The sequence below is a fragment of the Nilaparvata lugens genome, chromosome 8 (assembly GCF_014356525.2).
Source record: "Nilaparvata lugens isolate BPH chromosome 8, ASM1435652v1, whole genome shotgun sequence".
Classification (NCBI taxonomy): Eukaryota; Metazoa; Arthropoda; class Insecta; order Hemiptera; family Delphacidae; genus Nilaparvata; species Nilaparvata lugens.
In genome coordinates this window covers 38,729,247-38,750,216 of record NC_052511.1, presented here as the reverse complement: position 1 = coordinate 38,750,216, position 20,970 = coordinate 38,729,247, and the positions used below count along the sequence as shown (strand labels likewise).

The window sequence follows — 20,970 nt, the reverse complement described above, 5'->3', positions numbered from 1 at the left end:
TTTCTACAGTTCTCGTCACCACTTTGAGGACCGTAATGGTATGTATGTATAAGGGCCATAGTCTACCATATTGAAACATTATTGAAAAAAGAAAAATACAATATTACGTAAATAAATCAATACAATTTTAACATTGAATGCCCTAAAGGTATTCTTGTATTAAGCGGATATTAAGCGTTAATCAGGCGTTTTCAGATGGCGTTTCTTGAGTCGAAGGGCAGGAAGCTCTCCGATTGGCTGATTGGGTTCGACCCTCAAAAAACGTTATAAAAAACGCTTAATATGTTCTGGTCCCAAGCCTTCTTCTAAGTTTCAAAGGGGGCATATACAGAGTGTTTCAGAACTAGTGTCGAACATTTTAGGGTATTGTTCCTGGATGATAGGAGACTACAAATGTCGTATTTTAAGTGTCCAAAACTCAGCGGTTATCCTTATAGCTGCCATTTTGTTTTTCTCACTTAAGACTTTTTATCTCAGGAACGAAATGATGAATTGATCTGAAATTTGGCATGAATATTTATGCTATAAAGACTCAACTTTAAAAAATAGAATGAAAAATTTTCGATGTAAATTTTCAAAATGGCGGCCATTTTAAATTTTTAATTGCAAATTTCACGAAAACCATTCACTTTACAGAAAATTTACAAGAGACAAAAACGTTAGCAAATCTTATCAAGATTTCAAGGATACCTCATTTATTAACATTGATCAGAGAATAACAGAGAAATTAATTATTTTCGTACAGCATGCATGATCATGAACAAACAAGATCATCTGAAAATCATTGTAAAATGAGCTGGATGGCCATATGGAGCCATACCGAGTTTCAAAGCTTCATATTAAAATAATACAATTAGAATTAAAAATGTAATATTGATGTCTAAATAATTGTGAAAAGTGGTCATGCATGCAATACGAAAATAATTAATTTCTCTTTTATTCTCTGACCAATCTTGATAAATGAGCTACCTATCCTTGAAATCTTGATAAATTTTCCAACTTTTTTGTCTCTTGTAAATTTCATGATCATGCATGCTGTACGAAAATAATTAATTTCTCTGTTATTCTCTGATCAATCTTAATAAATGAGGTATCCTTGAAATATTGGTAAGATTTGCTAACGTTTTTGTCTCTTGTAAATTTTCTGTAAAGTGAGCGGTTTTTATGAAGTTGGCAATAAAAAATTTAAAATGGCCGCCATTTTGAAAATTTACATCGAAAATTTTTCATTTTATTTTTTAAAGTTGAGTCTTCATAGCATAAATATTCATGCCAAATTTCAAACCAATGCATCATTTCGTTCTTGAGATAAAAATTCCTACGTGAAAAAAACAAAATGGCAGCTATAAGGATAACCTCTGAGTTTTGGACACTTAAAATACGACATTTGTAGTCTCCTATCATCCAGGAACAATACCCCAAAATGTTCAACCATACTTCTGAAAAACCTTGTATTCTATGTTAAAGGCTGATAATTTTCAAGATATTTGAATCTGATGTCTGAACCAATGTACCTAGAATACAGGTTCTATGGTCTGTATTCTAGGTACCTTGGTTTGAACTGTAAGCAGCCAAGGCTGAGCAACAGGGTGAAAAAATTCTACTGTTGATATTTTTCAAAGTTTTTCAATTTGTATACTATCAAGCTATCAAAATAAAAAATTATCCCAAGAAACAATTTTTTCCCAATGATTTCTTTTCGAGATTTAAAAGCGCCTAAATTTTAAATTTTCCAGATCATTCCAAATTAGGTAAGAGATAAATTTATGAAATTTTGAGGATAAATTCTCCATGGTATTGTTGATTGAATAAAACAAGAATTTCCTGAAAGTATAACCAAAAATAACACATTTTTGGTCCTTTTTGGAATAACTTTCTCAAAAATTTATATTTTCAGAAAATTTTTGTTTTATTCGATCAGCACTACCATGGAGATACTCATCCTCAAATTTCATGAATTTATCTCTTACTGAATTTGAAATGATCCGTCCCAAAAATTTAAACTTGTGGCGCTCATATCTCAAAAAAGTAATGGTCGGAAAAAATTATTTCCTGAATTTTTTTTTTTTGATAGTATAGAAATCGAAATACTTTGAAAAATATCACCAGTAAAAAGTTTTGTAAGCCTTTTGCACATTCTTAAGCAGCATAGATAGCTGAGTTTTGCAACACTGAACACTGCCCATGCAGCATTGTCAGATTGAATAATTTATATTGAATCACATTGCTATCTGTACCGAAATTAGAAATTTAAGAGAGACACAATTTCACACAATGCCAATATTTTGGTTTACTGGTGATTCAAATCTTGTTCGCTACAAATTTACTAAAATACTGAACAACGCAATACTTAAAAAAGTTAGTAAAGCCGTACTACTGGTTATAGATCACCAACCCCGCCTATGCCAAAATTCAAGTAAACTAGAATATTCATAGGAAAATGACACACAGATTACAGAGGAATACATTTTCTTATATTTTCACAAAAAATATAAAAAGTATATAAAATTCACTCTAAACATACATACATACTTTTTACCCAAACAATTTTACTTCGTCATACACACAAATCGAATTAATACACTACATATTACTATATAAACATAATATCTAAATTAGTATAATACTATGTCATATTATATTGGCAGTAAGACATAAATCTTTCGAATCTACATTAATAAATCTTTTTTAATTATGATACCAGAGATTGAAACAGAGTTTTCTAACAATACATTTGATACTAAGTTTAAGTAGAAGCCATTATTACTCATAGCTCAAACTGAAATAATATTCTAATTTGATTATTTTTGATGTACAGTGTCTTGTAGGGCTACTCAACATATTCAAAATGAATACATTTTATTTGAAAAAGTAACTTTTCTCGAATAGGAATTAGTTTTAATGGCGTCAGAAAAGCATGGATGTTTCCAAAGAATACTTATAAGACAGTTACAATAAAGTTATAAAATGAGAAATATAACGTATACAAAATTGAACATAAATTGTGAAGCTGATTGAAAAATAACATGGGTTGTCAATTTCAAAGGAATTGAAATCATTGAATTGGAGTTTATAAAATTACAAATTTATAGCCATCACAGTCAGAGTTCAATTTTCAAAACTTTAAAATATTGAAATTCACACCGAAAAATATACACAAAATTAGAGTTATCTTTTTTAAGTAACTTTCAAAGATTAATGTAATATTACTTTCTAAAGTAAGAAGTATCTTACATCCAGTGGAAGAAATTGTAAAATGTGGAAAATTTGAGAAATAATAGTTGATTTATTTTCCTGTCCGTTTTTCAGGATCTATGAAACTGAAATAAAAAAGTGGAAAGACGGGTTCAGTGAGTTTTCCAAGTCAACTGAAATTGACAACCCAAAAAAGGAAACAATTATCATCTACTTTAAAATTCAAAGCCACCAAAGCCCACCATATAATACATGAATTATACAGATGTACCATTATACATGAATTATTTAGATACTTTACCATACAAAGTGCAATCTCATAAAGGAGAAATTTCAAATAAAAAAAATCTATTTTATTGACAATCCAAAGCTATCTTAGCCCACTAGGTAATATCAATGAGGAGTTAACATGAAGATTACAAAGTACTGTTTTATGTGGAAAACATTTCAAAATTTTTGTTTTTTTAGTTAAACAAAAAATGTGGCTTGCTTTGAGTGGTGCCACTCCCACTGGGAACGATTACCAGCTTCCTTTACCAAACAATGCTACAAAATTGATCAAAATTAAAAAAGTTTTTTCATTTTTTTCAACCATATATGTTGCGTTCTCCAATAAAATCCATTGCACAGGATTCCATTGTTTTTCAATGTGGATGAAAATACAAGATTTGTCAACTTGTACAGAGTATCAAACTGTATCAAATTGTAATCAATTCAAAAGATAAATGTTAATACATTTTGAATAATTATATCACAGTCAACGAGTAACTTACAAATCTAAGGTATTCTAATGAATAATTGATAGACCTTTCCTCTACGTTTTTGAGAATGAGTATTTTTTGTTTTCCTTAAAGCTCGCTAATTGAGGTTTAGGGGTCTTGTGGGAATTCTCGATTTTCTCGAAGAACTTACAATGGCAACAAAGATGGCGATTGTTCTTCCCTCCACGGCTCCAAGTCCATTTGTTCAATCAGCGAGACTTCACCGCAAGGTACCAGGTCGTTACTAACAAAAACAGAAAAAACTAGATTAATAAGTTGCATTAAAAAATATTATCAGATAAGGCATAGTTAAAATATTAATAATACTTTCAAATACGTAATAAGATGACTTGAAAGAATATCAACCACATCTCTGCAACACAGCATAGTTGAGAAATAAACTGACTGAAACTATTTGAAAGCATATCTACCACTACATCACCTTGACTAAAATACAGAAAGATCTCTTAAATTATAAGTTGATGTGTTTCTTATAAGAAATTAAAATTAATAACTTTCATAGATTTGCAGGCAATAACTATATACAACATAATATGATTCTCTCCCAATCATTGACTTGATTATGTGTTTTTGTAAATGAATAAAAATGAATAAGCATTATTCTAGGCTAGTGCACAAAATAAAACTAATGCTACTCAATATGAATAGAACCATAGAAAAATAGAATCTAGCAGGGTTTGCAGTTGAATTCTCTGAAATCTCACAGTTGTAGTCATGATAGAACCGTAGAAGAAATATTTTAGAACTACAGTGACTATGGTGGAACGTATTTGATAATTGACATTTTAAAATGTTTTTAATATTTATCAATGAAACATTATCGCCCGGTTTCACCAACTTTGATCAAATATAGCCTAGCCATGGTCAATTAGATCATAGTCAAAATTTGATCACTCGTTCAAACATGCAACTGTTCCACCAACCTCGGGATTGATCAAAACTCCGTCGTTAAAATCTGAACATGGTCAACTCTTGTAGTTGTTCTTTTCTGAAGTTGGCCAACATGTTTGCTGGCTTGCTATTGGCACATCTGATTTTTATGGATGGAAATTACTGAGATATTGCAATCTTTCAAATGCTAATGAATTAATAATTATTATTAAACGAAAATTCAAATTGAATTTTGTAATATAGTAACACCCCATGATACTTAATATCAGTTTCGCTGCTCATATTCAGAGGGTAATTTACCGTAAAAAATTCAGATATAATAATATTTCAAATATGAATTGAATACTTTCGTACAAAGAGATTTACAAATCACCATCATTTTTGACAATTTGTTTATGAACAAAAGAACATTCCAATACTTATGAGATACATTGAAGCAGCAAGGTTGATCTAAGGATTGAATAATATAGGCCTACTGTGTAATAAAAGAGTAAAGCAAGTCTTTTTCAAAATCTTCCTTTATTTTCTATACTATAATAATTTACTAATTCCGAGAACAAACTAAATAATTACTAATAATTAATAAAAATTAGTAATTAAAAATAATTACTTGAATAATTTACTAATTAAAAGATTCCGAGAACAAACCTTATAAATAACTTACAACTAAATTCAATCGCACTAAAAACTTTGATATTTTTCATTGCGTCAAAAACATTTATGGTAACCTACAAACGAGCAAGGAAATTGATCGAACCAGTCTTTTGACCGTGTTCAAATAATTTGATCGCCCATTCAGCGGCAGTCAAACTTAACCATTGGTTTGACCGTGGTTAAACTTAACTGGTGTTGGTGGAACGAATTATTTCTGATTTGACCAGCTGATAGACTTTAACCATGTTCAAATGCCTTGACCACGGTTGGTGAAACGGGGCATATGTCTAGTAATATTGAAAATGATTACTATAGTCCGAGAGATTATTACTTTTCACACGGCTCTCTTTCAAAAACGGATAGTCCTGACGCTTTTTCCTTCACTAATCACTGCCACTACCTAACAGCATTCTCCCTACTCTTGTGTCAGCATCCAATTGTGCGCAGCATGCTTACTCCTCTCCGCTCATCTCTCTGTCCCTGCTACAAACTGTGCAACGAGAAATCAGCTTTCCCTATTCATGTTAAAAGTAATATCTCTTGGACTTTAGGATATAAATGTATTAGTACATTATTGCCTTCTGTCAAAACTTTTGGATAATAAATTTGAATATGAAATGTATGAATTAAGGGAGGGGGTGATCATCCCCACTCTGAAATTCAAGTAATATCTCTCGGACTTAAGGATATAAATGTATTAGTACATTATTACCTTCTGTCAAAACTTTTGGCTAATAAATTCGAATATGAAATATATGAATTAAGGGGGGGGGTGATCATCTCCACTCTGAAATTCGAACAGTATTTGTAAAGTGGGTCTAATTACGATTGAAAAAAATATTGTAACTTTGTAGCAATAAATTATTGGAAAAGCACAGTGTTTTAAAGATGTTGCTTGAAATTCATTCATCAGCTATCAAGGAGCTTCTAGAAATATTGGTGCTCCCTTCCTTTTGGCGTATAGTTGAACATAAAAAGAGAAGATTAACTGAGATCGATAAGAGTAATTATTGATTTAAAATTAGTGAATAATAAATAATATTGATTAAAAATTGGTGTACTTACTTTGGTGTTGACGGTTTGTAGAAAACAAAGGCCTGCATATTCCTAATATTGTCACTGTTGTCACAGAAAATCCTGGCTAGGTTCGCTTTTTTGATTTGTTTCAATTGAGCTGGAACAAAAGAATAGAATCATAATTATTATGTTGGTTTGATTCGCCATCACATTCGTTAGAGCTACTCTTGAATAGAAATAAAAATATGAAAATCCAAGTACTCTTTTTTAAATTGTTTACATTTGTTCAAATTACAAATTGTTTTCAAAATTGCTTAAATTTAATTTGTTTTCAAAATTGTTTAAATTTAAATTATTTTCAAATTTGTTTAAATTTCAAATTGTTTTAAATTTACAATTTGTTTAAATTTTAAAAATTGTTTACATACAATTTTAAAAAAAGGTACTTAGATTTGTATATTTTTATTTCACATTACAATTATACCAAACTCATATTATCAAAATGCAATTATCATAAAAGACACTAATTTCAACCAGGCAAAATACAATAATTTAAGCCATCAATGGGCTTTACGACTGTCATACTTCAGCCGGGACCGACAGCAATTTTGAGAAAAATAGATATGTGAAATTTCCAGATAACAACAATATCGTGAGACCTGGCTAGCTCAGATCTGGTGCCAAAGATTTCAGGACCCACCAGATCAGGCCTCTGACATGGCCTAAAGACTGCTATTGGGCAGCCGGGACCGACGGCCTAACGTGTCTATCCGAAACAAGATGGAATTCTCAGATTACCAGTGACATGATCTAAAGACTGTTATTAGGCAGCCGGGACCGACGGCATAACGTGTTCATCCGAAACACGACGGAATTACCGTATCAGATGAGAAATGTTGTATTGAATGAAAGGAATGTTGGAGAGTGAAAGTACCTTCGTTGAACGAGCCAGGCTGTCCTCCAATGTCGTAGAAGAAGCGGTCACCAATCCTGGTGCGCGCGAACTGCTCGGCCAAAATGCACTTGAAAGTGTGACCAATCAGTCCCTCCTCCCCCCGGGACTCGGCCAGCCCCCCCACCACCAGATCCACTTCGTCCACTGACTTGTACAGTTTCCGCAGTTTGCCAACCACCTGAAACGTATAGAATAATGAATATTGCTAAGAATTATATGTAAATGTGGGTTTTATACTATGTTCAATGAATCATTGTCAAATCAAATTTATTTTATTTTTTGTATAATACAAACTAACAAAGAATAGAATCTTACGAAGTAAGATTTTACAGAATTATGTAAAAAATTATACAGGGTGTTTCAGAAGTAGTGTCGAGAATTTTAGGGTATTGTACCTGGATGCTAGGAGACTACAAATGTCATATTTGAAGTGTCCAAAACTCAGCGGTTATCCTTATAGCTGCCATTTTGTTTTTTCACTTAAAAATTTTTATCTCAAGAACGAAATGTTGTATTGATCTGAAATTTGGCATGAATATTTATGCTATAAAGACTCAACTATAAAAAATAAAAAAAAAATTTTTCGTTGAAATTTTTCAAAATGGCGGCCATTTTAAATTTTCGATGGCGAATATCTCGAAAACCGTCCATTTTACAGAAAATTTACAAGAGACAAAAAAGTTAGCAAATTTTATCACGATTCCAATGATACCTAATTTATTAAGATTGGTCGAAGAATAACAGAGAAATTAATTTTTTCGTACTGCATGCATGACCACTTTTCACCATTTAAAGATCAATATTAATTTTTTTTATAATTTCATGAAAACCGTTCTTATTACAGAAATATACAAGAATAACTTTCCTCCAAATTTTATTTTACATTGAAAAATATTAATTTCACTCAAATCGGTTTACTGATACTAATGCAGCAATTGCTCAAAATGCCGTCCTTCAACTTGATTACACAGTCTGCACCTTTCAATCATGGACCGTCGAACTGCTATAAAAGCATTTTCATCATCTTGAATGGCACCTGCTGCAGCAACCACTCTTGCCACAAGGTCTTCTTCGTTTTCTACTGGCGTGCTGTAAACAAGGTCTTTCATATGGCCCCAGAAAAAAAAATCTAAAGGGTTGAGGTCAGGTGAACGTGCGGGCCACGGTACTGGTCCACCCCGCCCAATCCACCGCTGACGATAGGTCATGTTCAGAAAGTCCGTAACAACATTTCCGAAATGAGCAGGGGCACCATCATGTTGAAACCAAATATTATATCTGTTTGCAAGAGGCACATCTTCCAAAAGTTCTGGTAGTATGTCTCTTAAAAAAGTAATGTACGTGGGAGAATTCAGACGATTAGGAAGAATGTATGGTCCAATCACGCGATTACCTAAGATACCCGTCCAAACATTCAGCGAAAATCTATGCTGATAACCACGCATTTGACCTCATGAGGATTGTCTAAGGCCCAGACGTGACTGTTGCGAGAGTTGAAGATTCCTTCTCTTGTAAAGCTGGACTCATCGGTAAATAACACATTTTCTAGAAAATTTGGTTGGATAATGTCTTGCTGAAGAAACCAACGGGCACAGTTTACTCTTGGCTCATAGTCGCGTTCAACCAATGAGTGAACTTTTTGAAAGCGGAAGGGGTGAAGTCTTTCCTTGTTTAGTACACGCCACACAGAAGAAGCACTTGAATTGATTTGCTTTGCAACTGCTCTCGTACTCGTTCTAGGATTGAAATCGAATTTCTGCAATACTTCCTCTTCAAAAGCAACATTTCGAACTGCTCGAGGCCTACCAGCAATTACCCTGTTCCGTTCAAATGAACCAACTTCTCTCAGCCGATTGTGAGTTCTTGTGAACACCTTGTCGGAAGGGAGACGGCGGTTTGGAAATGCAGCTGCATACATTCTTCTTGCTTCGGTCGCATTGCCAAGAGCTGCTCCATACATGAAGTGAATATCGGTGTACTCCAGCGAACTAAATTCCATTACAATAATTAAATATTTGTGTAGAAGCAACGTAAGAAAATATTGAAACTGGAAATTTAAGATAGAAATAAGACCTAGGAAACGTGAGACTAAGAAATAGGAAGCACTACATCTGGTTCTTTACTTTTAATGAAACAACAATACTTTTACAAGACAAACATTATCATCTGAAAACCATTGTAAAATCATCTGTTTGCCCATATGGAGCCATACCGAGTTTCAAAGCTTCATCTTAAATACATCTGGAATTAAAAAATTAATATTGATCTTTAAATGAAAAGTGGTCATGCATGCAGTACGAAAAAAATTTTTCTCTGTTATTCTTCGACCAATCTTAATAAATTAGGTATCATTGGAATCGTGAAAAAATTTGCTAACTTTTTTGTCTCTTGTAAAGTTTCTGTAAAATGGACGGTTTTCGAGATATTCGCCATCAAAAATTTAAAATGGCCGCCATTTTGAAAAATTTCAACGAAAAATTTTTTTTATTTTTTTATAGTTGAGTCTTTATAGCATAAATATTCATGCCTAATTTCAGATCAATACAACATTTCGTTCTTGAGATAAAAATTTTTAAGTGAAAAAAACAAAATGGCAGCTATAAGGATAACCGCTGAGTTTTGGACACTTCAAATATGACATTTGTAGTCTCCTAGCATCCAGGTACAATACCCTAAAATTCTCGACACTACTTCTGAAACAACCTGTATAGTAATTATTATTTTGAATGAAAAAGACTAAGAAATTGTCAAAAACCACAGATTTATTTATACTTAGAAAGACCGGTTTCGGTTATTACACCATTGTCAATCTCTGATAAACTAAAACTCAATTTCTTAGTCTTCTTGGCAATTTTCTAGTCTTTTTCATTCAATATGAATAATTACCGGTACCACAATATCAACTTCTCAACTACACAAAAAGAAAAAAATCATTATTTTGTTAAGGAAGCAATGCTTGGGAGATATCCTGTATGCTATCATGTTTTCTTGAATGGATAAATAAATTGTGTAATTTTATACACCCGAAAAATATCACTAGGGCAAGTAGTAGAAAATCACCGTGATGATAATAATACGGGGAGAAGGGGAGAATAAGAAAAAAATTATATGAAGAGAAGTGCAGAAGATGAAGAAAAAGAAGACGGAAGAAGAAGAAGAAGAAGACAAAGGTGAAAAGAGGAGCCAGATATAAAAGAGAAAGAGTAAAACGCAGAGGGTGGAGAGAAAGTAGAGAAAGAACCTCAGAACGAGAAGTTTGATTAACAATGAACATAATGACAACCTACATTTATAAGAAAAAACATTTGGATGATTTTTTCAATTTCTTCAGTTTTATAACAGAAGTTAAAAGTAGAATTGAATAGTGAAAAGTTCAGACGAAGAGTTGAAACGTTGGAAGCAGAGTTGAAAATAGAAATAAGAACAACGAACCTGAAATGAAAGATCTACCATGATTTAACAGAAAGGATACTATGATTAGTTTTCAGCGCAACTTTGAGAAGATAAATTGTGTAACTACTTCAAATTTCGAATACAATTTTAATGGATACTCAGTTTTCATCTCAACTTTGAAAAGAAAATTACTTTACATTGAATTATAATTAATCAAATCATCATAAAATCAGATCTAATATAAGTAATTAATTTATCATAATACAATTCAATAAAATGTTAACACGCGAGTAGCCGCGCCCGCGGCAAATTGCCGCACAATTATAACTTTTGTATGTAGCTTTGGAAATTTTCGTTTTCCAAGGTTGGCAGCTCATGTAATCCTCGCTGTGACTGTCCTCTAGACAATCTTGAACAGTTTGAGGATGACAGAATGAACGTTGACTAATTTCAATATAAAGGTATTATCTTCCTATTTTATATTCCATCTTCTGATTTAAACTTTCATTATCTTTTTATTCTATCTAGATGTTGAAAAATGAGTCAAATAAAGAAGGTATATTCATTCCATTCATGAGTAGATTATTTTATCCCATAAAAATTATAAATTCTAACAATAAATATGCAGTATTTATTTTTGGAATCTGCTCTATGTACTATTAAATAGTATATAATAACATAAAACACGTTGAGAAATATTTTAAATTAATAAATATTGAAAGAGCATTGTCAAAAGCAACTACTGTTTATAGTCTAGGGAGCCATAAGGGTGAGTGTGAGCAAAATGCTGACGCGCGACCACTGTCGTTCTGCAAGTCCGTGCCACTACTCCAGTTACTCACCTCAACTGGAATGGTATCGGTGAGTTGAGAGAAATCTTTCACTTTGGGCAATCCACAGAACTCCCTGAAAACGTTGTAGCCGGGCAAGCCATGGTCTCTGCCCCTCTGAATGTCGAGGCTCAGTCGGTCCAGGCCATAAGATTCGTTCTCCTTGTACAAGTAATTAGTCATCTGAAATCAAAAAACCAAATCATGAATTAACCAAATCCAGCAACACTCATTAGTATTAAACACTTGTAGTGCAATAATCTAAGACCAGACCCAGTAGCAAGTAAACCTACACGTCTATTTGATTATAAACATTCTTACTGTATAAGGCTGGGCATACACCGGTTAGTCAAGACAAGACATGATCAGACACGTTTAGTCACAATACTTCACATAGTTGCTTATGAAGACATGTCTAATTGCAATGAATGAACATGTTGTTCCTCCTCCCAAGTATAGTTACTGCATTGCTGAGCTTGATGAGAAACTACAATTATTATTAAAATTAAATTATGAATTCTTCAAGTAACGCTAATAAACCATTTAAGAGGTACTTGAAGATTTCAATTTCATTTCACTTCTAATGAATTAGCAGACTTGAGAAGTTCACAAGTGAAAAATCAAAATTGAACAACCATATTCATGTATTTTCCGTAAAAATGAGTGGCACATGCATGATCTACTTATTTGAAATTTATTTATATTTATTATATATACATTTGAAGAGACAGTTCTTATTATGAGCCTGTTGTTCCTTCTTCATAGTATAGTTACTGCATTACTGAGCATGATGAAATAGAAAAATATCGAAAGAGTTATCAAAAAGTGAAATGAAAAGAAAATACTCTTTATTATTCTCTAAATTTATTATTTACTTCATTTATTATACAAGTTTTTTCATTTCATTATTTAAAAAATGACTTACAGCTTCTGAAAACTGGAGATCCATACTCTGACTGCTCTGAGTGGCCAGTCCACGAACTAAAGCGTCCAGATTTGAGCTCTTTTGCACCAAGTCAGGCTTGTTGAAGATGTCCTTTAATTGCACTGTCAGTTCTGCGTTTCTGTCTTCCTCATACAACCTGCATCAATTAAAATAAAATTGGTTAAGATCTTGCCTTCTGCTATTTAGTTCTTCGGTTAATATTTGCAGTTTTAGTTTTATTCTAAGTCATTGACCAGCGCTGCTGGATAGACTATGTCAGGGTTTATAAAACATTTCACAAAAAAGTTTCAAAATGTCATCTCACTATCAAGAAATTCACTCAGGCTATAGAATGGATGCTCCACCAAGAGATGTTTCAAAATTTCAGTAGCAGAAGTCCTTAGTTCTATTGGGTAGTTCTATGAGTAGTTCTATTGGTAGTTCTAATTTGGTAATTCTATTTTAGTTCTATGATATAACTTTCACTGGATATTTGAGATAATTATTATACGGTAAAAATTTGAAATCTTTGTCAACAGTTTAGCCAGTGAACTTTTCAATGAACTTTTGTTATGCTGGACTGAAAAAGAAAACGATTGATTCTTATGGAAGTGTTCACACACTAGCTGAATGAAAATAAATGAACCCCAGCTTTCTAATGAATTTTATTTCTGCAAGGTAAGGGAAAAATACTATTGATTTTTATTGGAGTGTTCACATATTGACAAAATTATAATAAATAAATCCCAGCTTTCCAATCAATCTTTACATTGCTAGATTTAAAAAAATACTATTTACTTCTTATAAGAAAGTTCACACATTGGCAGAATTAAGATGAGAAAACCTTCCCATAAGAAGTTATGGAAGTTCAACATTATTTGACTTCATATACTGTTGTTGTGATATCTATCCATAATGAAAACACTGGGATGTTGTTGATGTTTGTATTTCTGTGGAGAGAAACAAATGTTAATGAAAACAATATGATTTCAGAAATATCACTTATTGCAAAAACTTTATTCAATTCTAGAAGCATAAACTGATTCCGTTTCATAAACTATTTTGTAAACACGTTCACATCAATCAGAATCAGCTGACTTCAAGGTTATTTTAAAGCCCTAGGGCCGTAAAAATTTTACCGGCCTGGTCAGAAAACAATCACTTTCGGCCTCCATATGACGCACGTAAACCAGCTCATTACATCCAAGTGGGGCGAAATAGTATATTTCGCACCTAGGGCCGAAAATGGGACTTTTCTGGCTCGAAATCGGTTTTCAAGTCCGAGGCCGTAGGCCGAGGACTAGAAAAGATTGAGAGCCGGAAAAAACATTTTTGCCCATGGTGAGAACGTTATTTTTCGCCACACAGGAAAATAAACAATATATATATGAGAATAATTGTCTATTATAAGCACTTCCGAAAGCAAAAGTGGAAGGTCATAGCTCTAGCAAATCTGAGGTAATCTGAATATCAAGAAATTGTCCAAGTATTTTTTTTTTATTCTGATTGTCTAAATAACCTAAAAGATTATGTTCAATTATGTAAGAGGTTGAGTTTATACTTTTTATTCTTCCAAATGACAATAAGATGATATTATTATAAATGTTTTGATTATTGAATGATAAACACAAGAATGAAAAGTTTTTGATCAGCTGTTTTAGCGCACTTGAAATTGGCAAATCTGAATGTCAATGGAAAGTTTTTGATCAGCTGTTTTAGCACACTTGAAATTTGGCCAATCTGAATGTCAATGGAAGTTTAGGCTGTGGTTTAGGTTAGAAGTTCTATCCTACTCTGAAAATAGAATTATTTGAATAGTTTATAATATATATCTTATCTGTATTTTATTCATCCAATAAAATGATAGTATATTATTACAGAATACTTTATTGAATTCTAAAAGCATAAAATGATTCCGTTTATCCACCATGTTCCATGATAAACGCTGTACTAGGAGGTTTGAGGTTAGATTCTATTATACTCTGAAAATTGAATTTGAATAGTTTATAATATCTCATTATTTGTATTTCATTCATCCAAATAAAACGATAGTATCTTATTGCAAAAACTTTATTCAATTCTAGAAGCATAAACTGATTCCGTTTCATAAACTATTTTGTAAACACGTTCACATCAAATCAGAATCAGCTGACTTCAAGGTTATTTTACAGCCCTAGGGCCGTAAAAATTTTACCGGCCTGGTCAGAAAACAATCACTTTCGGCCTCCATATGACGCACGTAAACCAGCTCATTACATCCAAGTGGGGCGAAAACATTCTTACTGTATAAGGCTGGGCAACACCGGTTAGTCAAGACAAGACTTGTCACGATTAGTCACAATACTTCACATAGTTGCTTATGAAGACATGTCTAATTGCAATGAATGAGCATGTTGTTCCTCCTCCCAAGTATAGCTACTACATTGCTGAGCTTGATGAGAAACTACAGTTATTGAAATTAAATTTTAAATTCCTCAAGTAACGCTAATAAACCATTTAGGAGGTACTCGAAAATGTCAATTTCATTTCACTTCTAATGAATTAGCAAACTTGAGAAGTTCAACAAGTGAAAAATCAAAATTGAACAACCATAATCATGTATTTTCCGTAAAAATGAGTGGCACATGCATGATCTACTTATTTGAAATTTATTTATATTTATTATATATACATTTGAAGAGACAGTTCTTATTATGAGCCTGTTGTTCCTTCTTCATAGTATAGTTACTGCATTACTGAGCATGATGAAATAGAAAAATATCCAAAGAACTATCAAAAAGTGAAATGAAAAGAAAATACTCTTTATTATTCTCTAAATTTATTATTTTCTTCATTTATTATACAAGTTTTTTTTTCATTTCATTATTTAAAAAATGACTTACAGCTTCTGAAAACTGGAGATCCATACTCTGACTGCTCTGAGTGGCCAGTCCACGAACTAAAGCGTCCAGATTTGTGCTCTTTTGCACCAAGTCAGGCTTGTTGAAGATGTCCTTTAATTGCACTGTCAGTTCTGCGTTCCTGTCTTCCTCATACAACCTGCATCAATTAAAACAAAATTGGTTAAGATCTTGCCTTCTGCTATTTAGTTCTTTAGTCAATAATTTCAGTAGCAGATGTCCTTAGTTCTAATGGATAGTTCTATGAGTATGCTAATTCTATTGGTAGTTATATCTGGGTAATTCTATCTTGGTTCTATGATATAACTTTCACTGGATATTTGAGATAATTATTATACGGTAAAAATTTGAAATCTTTGTCAACAGTTTAGCCAGTGAACTTTTCAATGAATTTTTGATATGATGGGCAGAAAAAGAATACTATTGATTCTTATGGAAGTGTTCACACACTGGCTGAATGGAAATAAATGAGCCCCAGTTTTCCAATGAATTTTATTTCTGCAAGGTTAGGAAAAAATACTATTGATTCTTATTGAAGTGTTCGCATATTGGCAAAATTATAATAAATAGATCTCAGCTTTCCAATCAATCTCAACATTTCTAAATTTAAAAATAATACTATTTAGTTCTTATAAGAATAAGTTCACACCTTGGCAGAATTAAGATGAGAAAACCCTCCCATAAGAAGTTATGGAAGTTCAACATTATTTGTCTTCAGATACTGTTGTTGGTGAGATGTTGTGATAACTATCCTTGATGAAAACACTGGGATGTTGTCAGAAATATCACTAATTTAAATGATCACAAATTAGTGATATTTCTGAAATCATATTGTCTTCATTAACATTTGTTTCTCTCCTCAGAAATACACAAAATGTATTGGATTCAGTTGCAATATTACTAGTATACATTTTACAGCTTTTTACAGTAGAAACATAACCTATTTTTGGACATGTAAAATTATCAAAATTTGGGAATGGAATAGTTTTGGGCCAAGCCTGTTTTTCCTACCCAATCATGTTTATAAGATTTGTAATATTGTATCCACGAATAATAAATAAAAAGTAATATTCAATTAAGAGGTGCTTTGTACAGAGGGTGCTTGAGTTGTTTGTAAAGCTGGAATCCCACATATCAATGACAGTGAACGTATCCGGTACAGAGAGAATATTATTCCCATAAGCTCTAATGGGACTATTCATACTTGCTCGGCCGGGCAGAGTGAGAAAAGCCCAATTAGAACTCACGGAAATTATATTTTCACTTTGCCGGCCACTTCCACTAATAATGATGTGGAAATCAAGCTTTATATTCATACGAATGAATCAACCTCTGAATAAAATTAACCACTTTTGTTTAATTGCTGTTTTTTTCAATCAAACTAGAAATTGGCATATAATTTCATTATATTCTATTAACGATGGTTTAAATATAATGTTTTCAATCACAAAATAGATTACCGTATTATTTCATTATAGTCTAGTAACGTTCATCATCATCCACGGCTCTACAATCCAAAACGGATCTTGGCCTCCTCCAGCAATCGCCTCCATTCTACTCTGTCCATGGCAGCTCGTCTCCAATTTCTTACACCAAGAATGTAGTTTTATAATGTAGTGCTAGTATGCAATAGGTCTTGCAAGACCTGGCAATACATTGTCATTTGTGATAGAGAATCAATAAAGAATAAAAAAAGCCTCCTAGCATCTTTAGTGACTGAGTCCATCCATCTCAGTGTTGGTCGACCAGGGCGTCTTCTTCCTTCCATGTTGTAATTCATGATTCTTTTAGGCGGATATGAGTCATCAGCTCTTTCAACATGGCCTGCCCACCTGAGTCTCCCTACTCTGATAATAGCCAGTGCATTGGTGTGGCCGTACATATCATACAGATCCCTATTCTTTCTTCTGTGCCACACTCCATCAATTTGCATACCACCAAAAATTCGGCGTAGAATCTTTCGTTCGAAAATGTTGATCTAGTAACGTTGATTGAAATAAATGTTTGGGATATTGTTGTTGAGCACATTTTACTCACCCAATTCGTCCTTCAACCATGGAGTTGATGAAAGCCATGGCAGCTGTGGCGAAACTGTTACTAGTCGATGCATCAATCTGATCGTTGAATTTGGCGCTGTAGCCCTTCTGTTGGATAGTCAGACCGATTCGCTTCATGTATTTCACACCTGTTGGAGAATACTTAATTCAATATTATAATTCTCATTAGGGGTGGGGGTTTATTTGAATTTGGAGAAGAAGTAGAAGAAGAAGAAGAAGAAGAAGAAGAAAGAAGAAGAAGAAGAAGAAGAAGACAAAGGAGAAAGAGGAGCAAAATATCTTCTACTTCTACTTTTTAGTTATTCATAAACAAAAATATGTTCATAAATATCATGTCATTTGGATAAGGAATGTCACTTTCAGTATAACCATAGATTCAAGTTTATGTCAGGATAAAGTATCTCAAGATAAATCAAAGTAGGAATAATGCATGCTCAAATTATATACGAGTATTAATGACTTCTTATTCTTCTTCTCAGCCTTTTCCCACTCAGATGGGGTTAGCGTTTTGGGTCAGTCGCTTCCAGGAGTCTTGGTAATGGGCTATGGTGTTAGGCCCGCCGCAAAGTAGACCCACGCTAATCCACGCCACTCCAACCCACGCCGTGGGATGTTTAGTAAACCATTGCTAGGCTTCTCCAGACATATGTGTAATTCATGCAATGAATAATCCACTTGTCAGCTGATTGATTATGAATAATTAAATAGCAATGGTTTACAAAACATCCCATGGCGTGGGTTGGATTAGCGTGGGTCTACTTTGCGGCAGGCCTAAGTCCCTTCTCTACAAGATCTTGGGCGATACAATTTTCCCATTTCATACCAGTCTTCCCCTGTTCCTAGAGCCTTCGACATCTAAGAGATCGATCTTTTCCCCAAAGAGCTGGCTTGCTCCCCAGATGGCTGGGTTATATAGTAATGACTTTATAAATATAATAAAATAAGCTATGAAGATGAGAGTACTTGAAGAAATCAACATTCTAAATGAATTAATGAAATCTGAGAACATAAGTCAAATTCTTCCAAGTATGGTATGAGAATACGAACCTGAAATAGTCCAACTAGAAATGATTGATTTAATTAACTATTGAGAAATAAACAAAACTCAGAAACTGGAAAATGATGAGTTGGAAATGGCTCGTTCTTTGAGATAGAAAATCGTTCTCTCGACAAGGGAATTGTAATTCTTTCCTAATTGAAAGGTAGTCACGATTTGTTGTAGTTATTAGTGTCTCATTACTAGATTATTGACTGAATTCCTATAAACTTTCTTATAAGCATCTTCTTAATGACTATTCCTAAAATTATATTTTTTAGCACAAGGACTACCTTATTATTTCATCTACCTTACTGAATCAGTGTCAATTGTATCGTAAATAAATGAAAAATATTTAAGCTTTAACATATATCAATAAATTATTATTATTAAACGAAAATCCAAATTAAATTCTATAATTCACCCCGAAGACTTCTGCTACTGCAAATATTGACAACAGGGTAAACCGCTTGATGGAATATCCAGAGATTGTTCGTTTGGTGTAAGGGTAAGCATTCCTGACCGGCAATTGGGAGGTACTGGGTTCGATTCCCGGGCAGACAAATAATTTTTGAATAGTAGCGCTCATCGAATTTCCATCAAGCTGTTTACCCTGTTGTCGATATTTGCAGCAGCAGAAGTCTTCGGGGTGAATTACAGCATTTAATTCGGATTTTCGTTTAATAATAATAAATTCATTAGCATTTGAATAATTGCAATATCTCAGTAATTTCCATCGATATATATATAAATAATGTTTGTAGATGATAAATTGAATGAATGAATGAATGATAATTGCTGAAATTAACTTGCCTAGAACAACAGGTAACCACTCGTTGTAAGTGATGTGTTGGATTTCAGCGATGACAATACGCCTGGCCTCCTGGTAAAGGCGTTCATCGTCCCAGCTCGGGTTCAGAATAGAGAGGCGACTCGCCATGCGGTTGTGTTCCCTGAGGAAGAGGGTGTGAAGGGCTGCCAGCCCAGGTTGACTGTTCACTCTCTCGTCACCTGCAAAAAAATCAAGAATTATTACAGAATTGAATCTTTCTAATTCAAAAAGAATAGGAAAAACCATAAAACTCCAAAATGGAATTCTTGAAATGGAAAATTAATCAAATTATAAATTACGGGCCGTTTGCAAAGTCAAATCTTAAACTGAATTTAATCAGCTGGTAGCTTGACTCTGATTTTGAAGTAAATCACTGTAGATATTATCATAGAGAAACAATAGCATAAGTAGATATCCCATGGTATAGGGCGTTCATGTCGCAACTTTTAGTGTTATCTCAAGCCGATAGTCCACGTAGTTCTTTCCCGTGAAGCTGTGTGACGCTGGTAGTCTCTCATATTGTGCCGTTCATCCACTCTCACCCCAACAAAACAGTAAAAATCGACAGTAATCGAAATTAATTGGCTTGAGTGAACAGTAAAAATTTCGACATAAACGCCCTATACCATGGGATATCTACTTACGCTATTTTTTCTCTATGATATGATTTACTAAACTAGCAGGTAACCAGTGCTTCGCAAGGGTCTATTTGAGAACTTGACAAACTGAAAACTTGACCTACAGTACTGAAATCTTGGATAATTTTAAAAATACCTATAACCATCCTCGGCAAATTAAAAATCAATATACAAAATTTCAAGTTAATCAGTCCATGGTCCAGTCAGTATAGACATAAAAAAGGGGGTGTGCTTGCAATATATATTGTAGTTTTGATTTTTTAATGAATTGTTATATGCGAGAAGCGAATTTTCCTAGATTTTACTCGATTTGGCAGAAATAGCTGGAAAATGAACAAAAAATACGAGGTTTTTGGGCCATCCTGTATCTAGCACAAGAAAAATTTTGCATGAAAAAATTGGTTCTGGACTTCTCTCATGTATCCAAATAATGTATTAAAAAAACAAAACTGTTCATCAAAAAGTTCAGACGTGATGATGCGTCATTCGTGAATTTTTGTATAAGCCAGTTCTTTCCTTTATTATACCTTTATTATGGTATCTCCTTTCTGTATTATAGCACAGATTAAATAAGTAATATTTACTTCCTTTATGATTATGATTATACATTACCAACTGATATTGAAATAATAGAATGAATGAGGGCAGGATGCCTAAAATGATATTCAAAGAGGGATATTCATTCAAGAAGGGAGAGATGAGGAAGACCAGGAATAAGGTGAGAGGATGAAGTTGAATACTATCTCAAAAATTGGATGTAGAGGAGATGTGGAGATAAATTGCGGAGTACCGAGAAGCATGGAGAGCTGTAGTGGAGGCGACCAAAGTGCATATTGGGTAGTAGGACAGTACTAAAAAACTATTT

The 20,970-nt window shown here is 33.2% G+C and overlaps 1 protein-coding gene across 4 annotated transcripts in view; it reads right to left on the bottom strand.

The window, feature by feature from the left end:
• Positions 1–2,452: 2,452 nt before the first annotated feature.
• LOC111050331 (peroxidase) overlaps positions 2,453–20,970 on the bottom strand; it is a 53,187-nt gene continuing 34,669 nt past the window's right edge. For all 4 annotated transcript variants that reach the window (XM_039434698.1, XM_039434697.1, XM_039434695.1 and 1 more), the window contains exons 8-15: positions 19,449–19,646; positions 17,580–17,727; positions 15,525–15,681; positions 11,730–11,900; positions 7,474–7,672; positions 6,588–6,696; positions 4,108–4,200; positions 2,453–3,320 (exon numbers count right to left, since the gene is read on the bottom strand). In XM_039434698.1, coding sequence (XP_039290632.1) covers positions 3,287–3,320; positions 4,108–4,200; positions 6,588–6,696; positions 7,474–7,672; positions 11,730–11,900; positions 15,525–15,681; positions 17,580–17,727; positions 19,449–19,646 — 1,109 coding nt within the window. In that variant the 3' untranslated portion in view covers positions 2,453–3,286. The remainder of the gene's footprint in view (positions 3,321–4,107; positions 4,201–6,587; positions 6,697–7,473; positions 7,673–11,729; positions 11,901–15,524; positions 15,682–17,579; positions 17,728–19,448; positions 19,647–20,970) is intronic.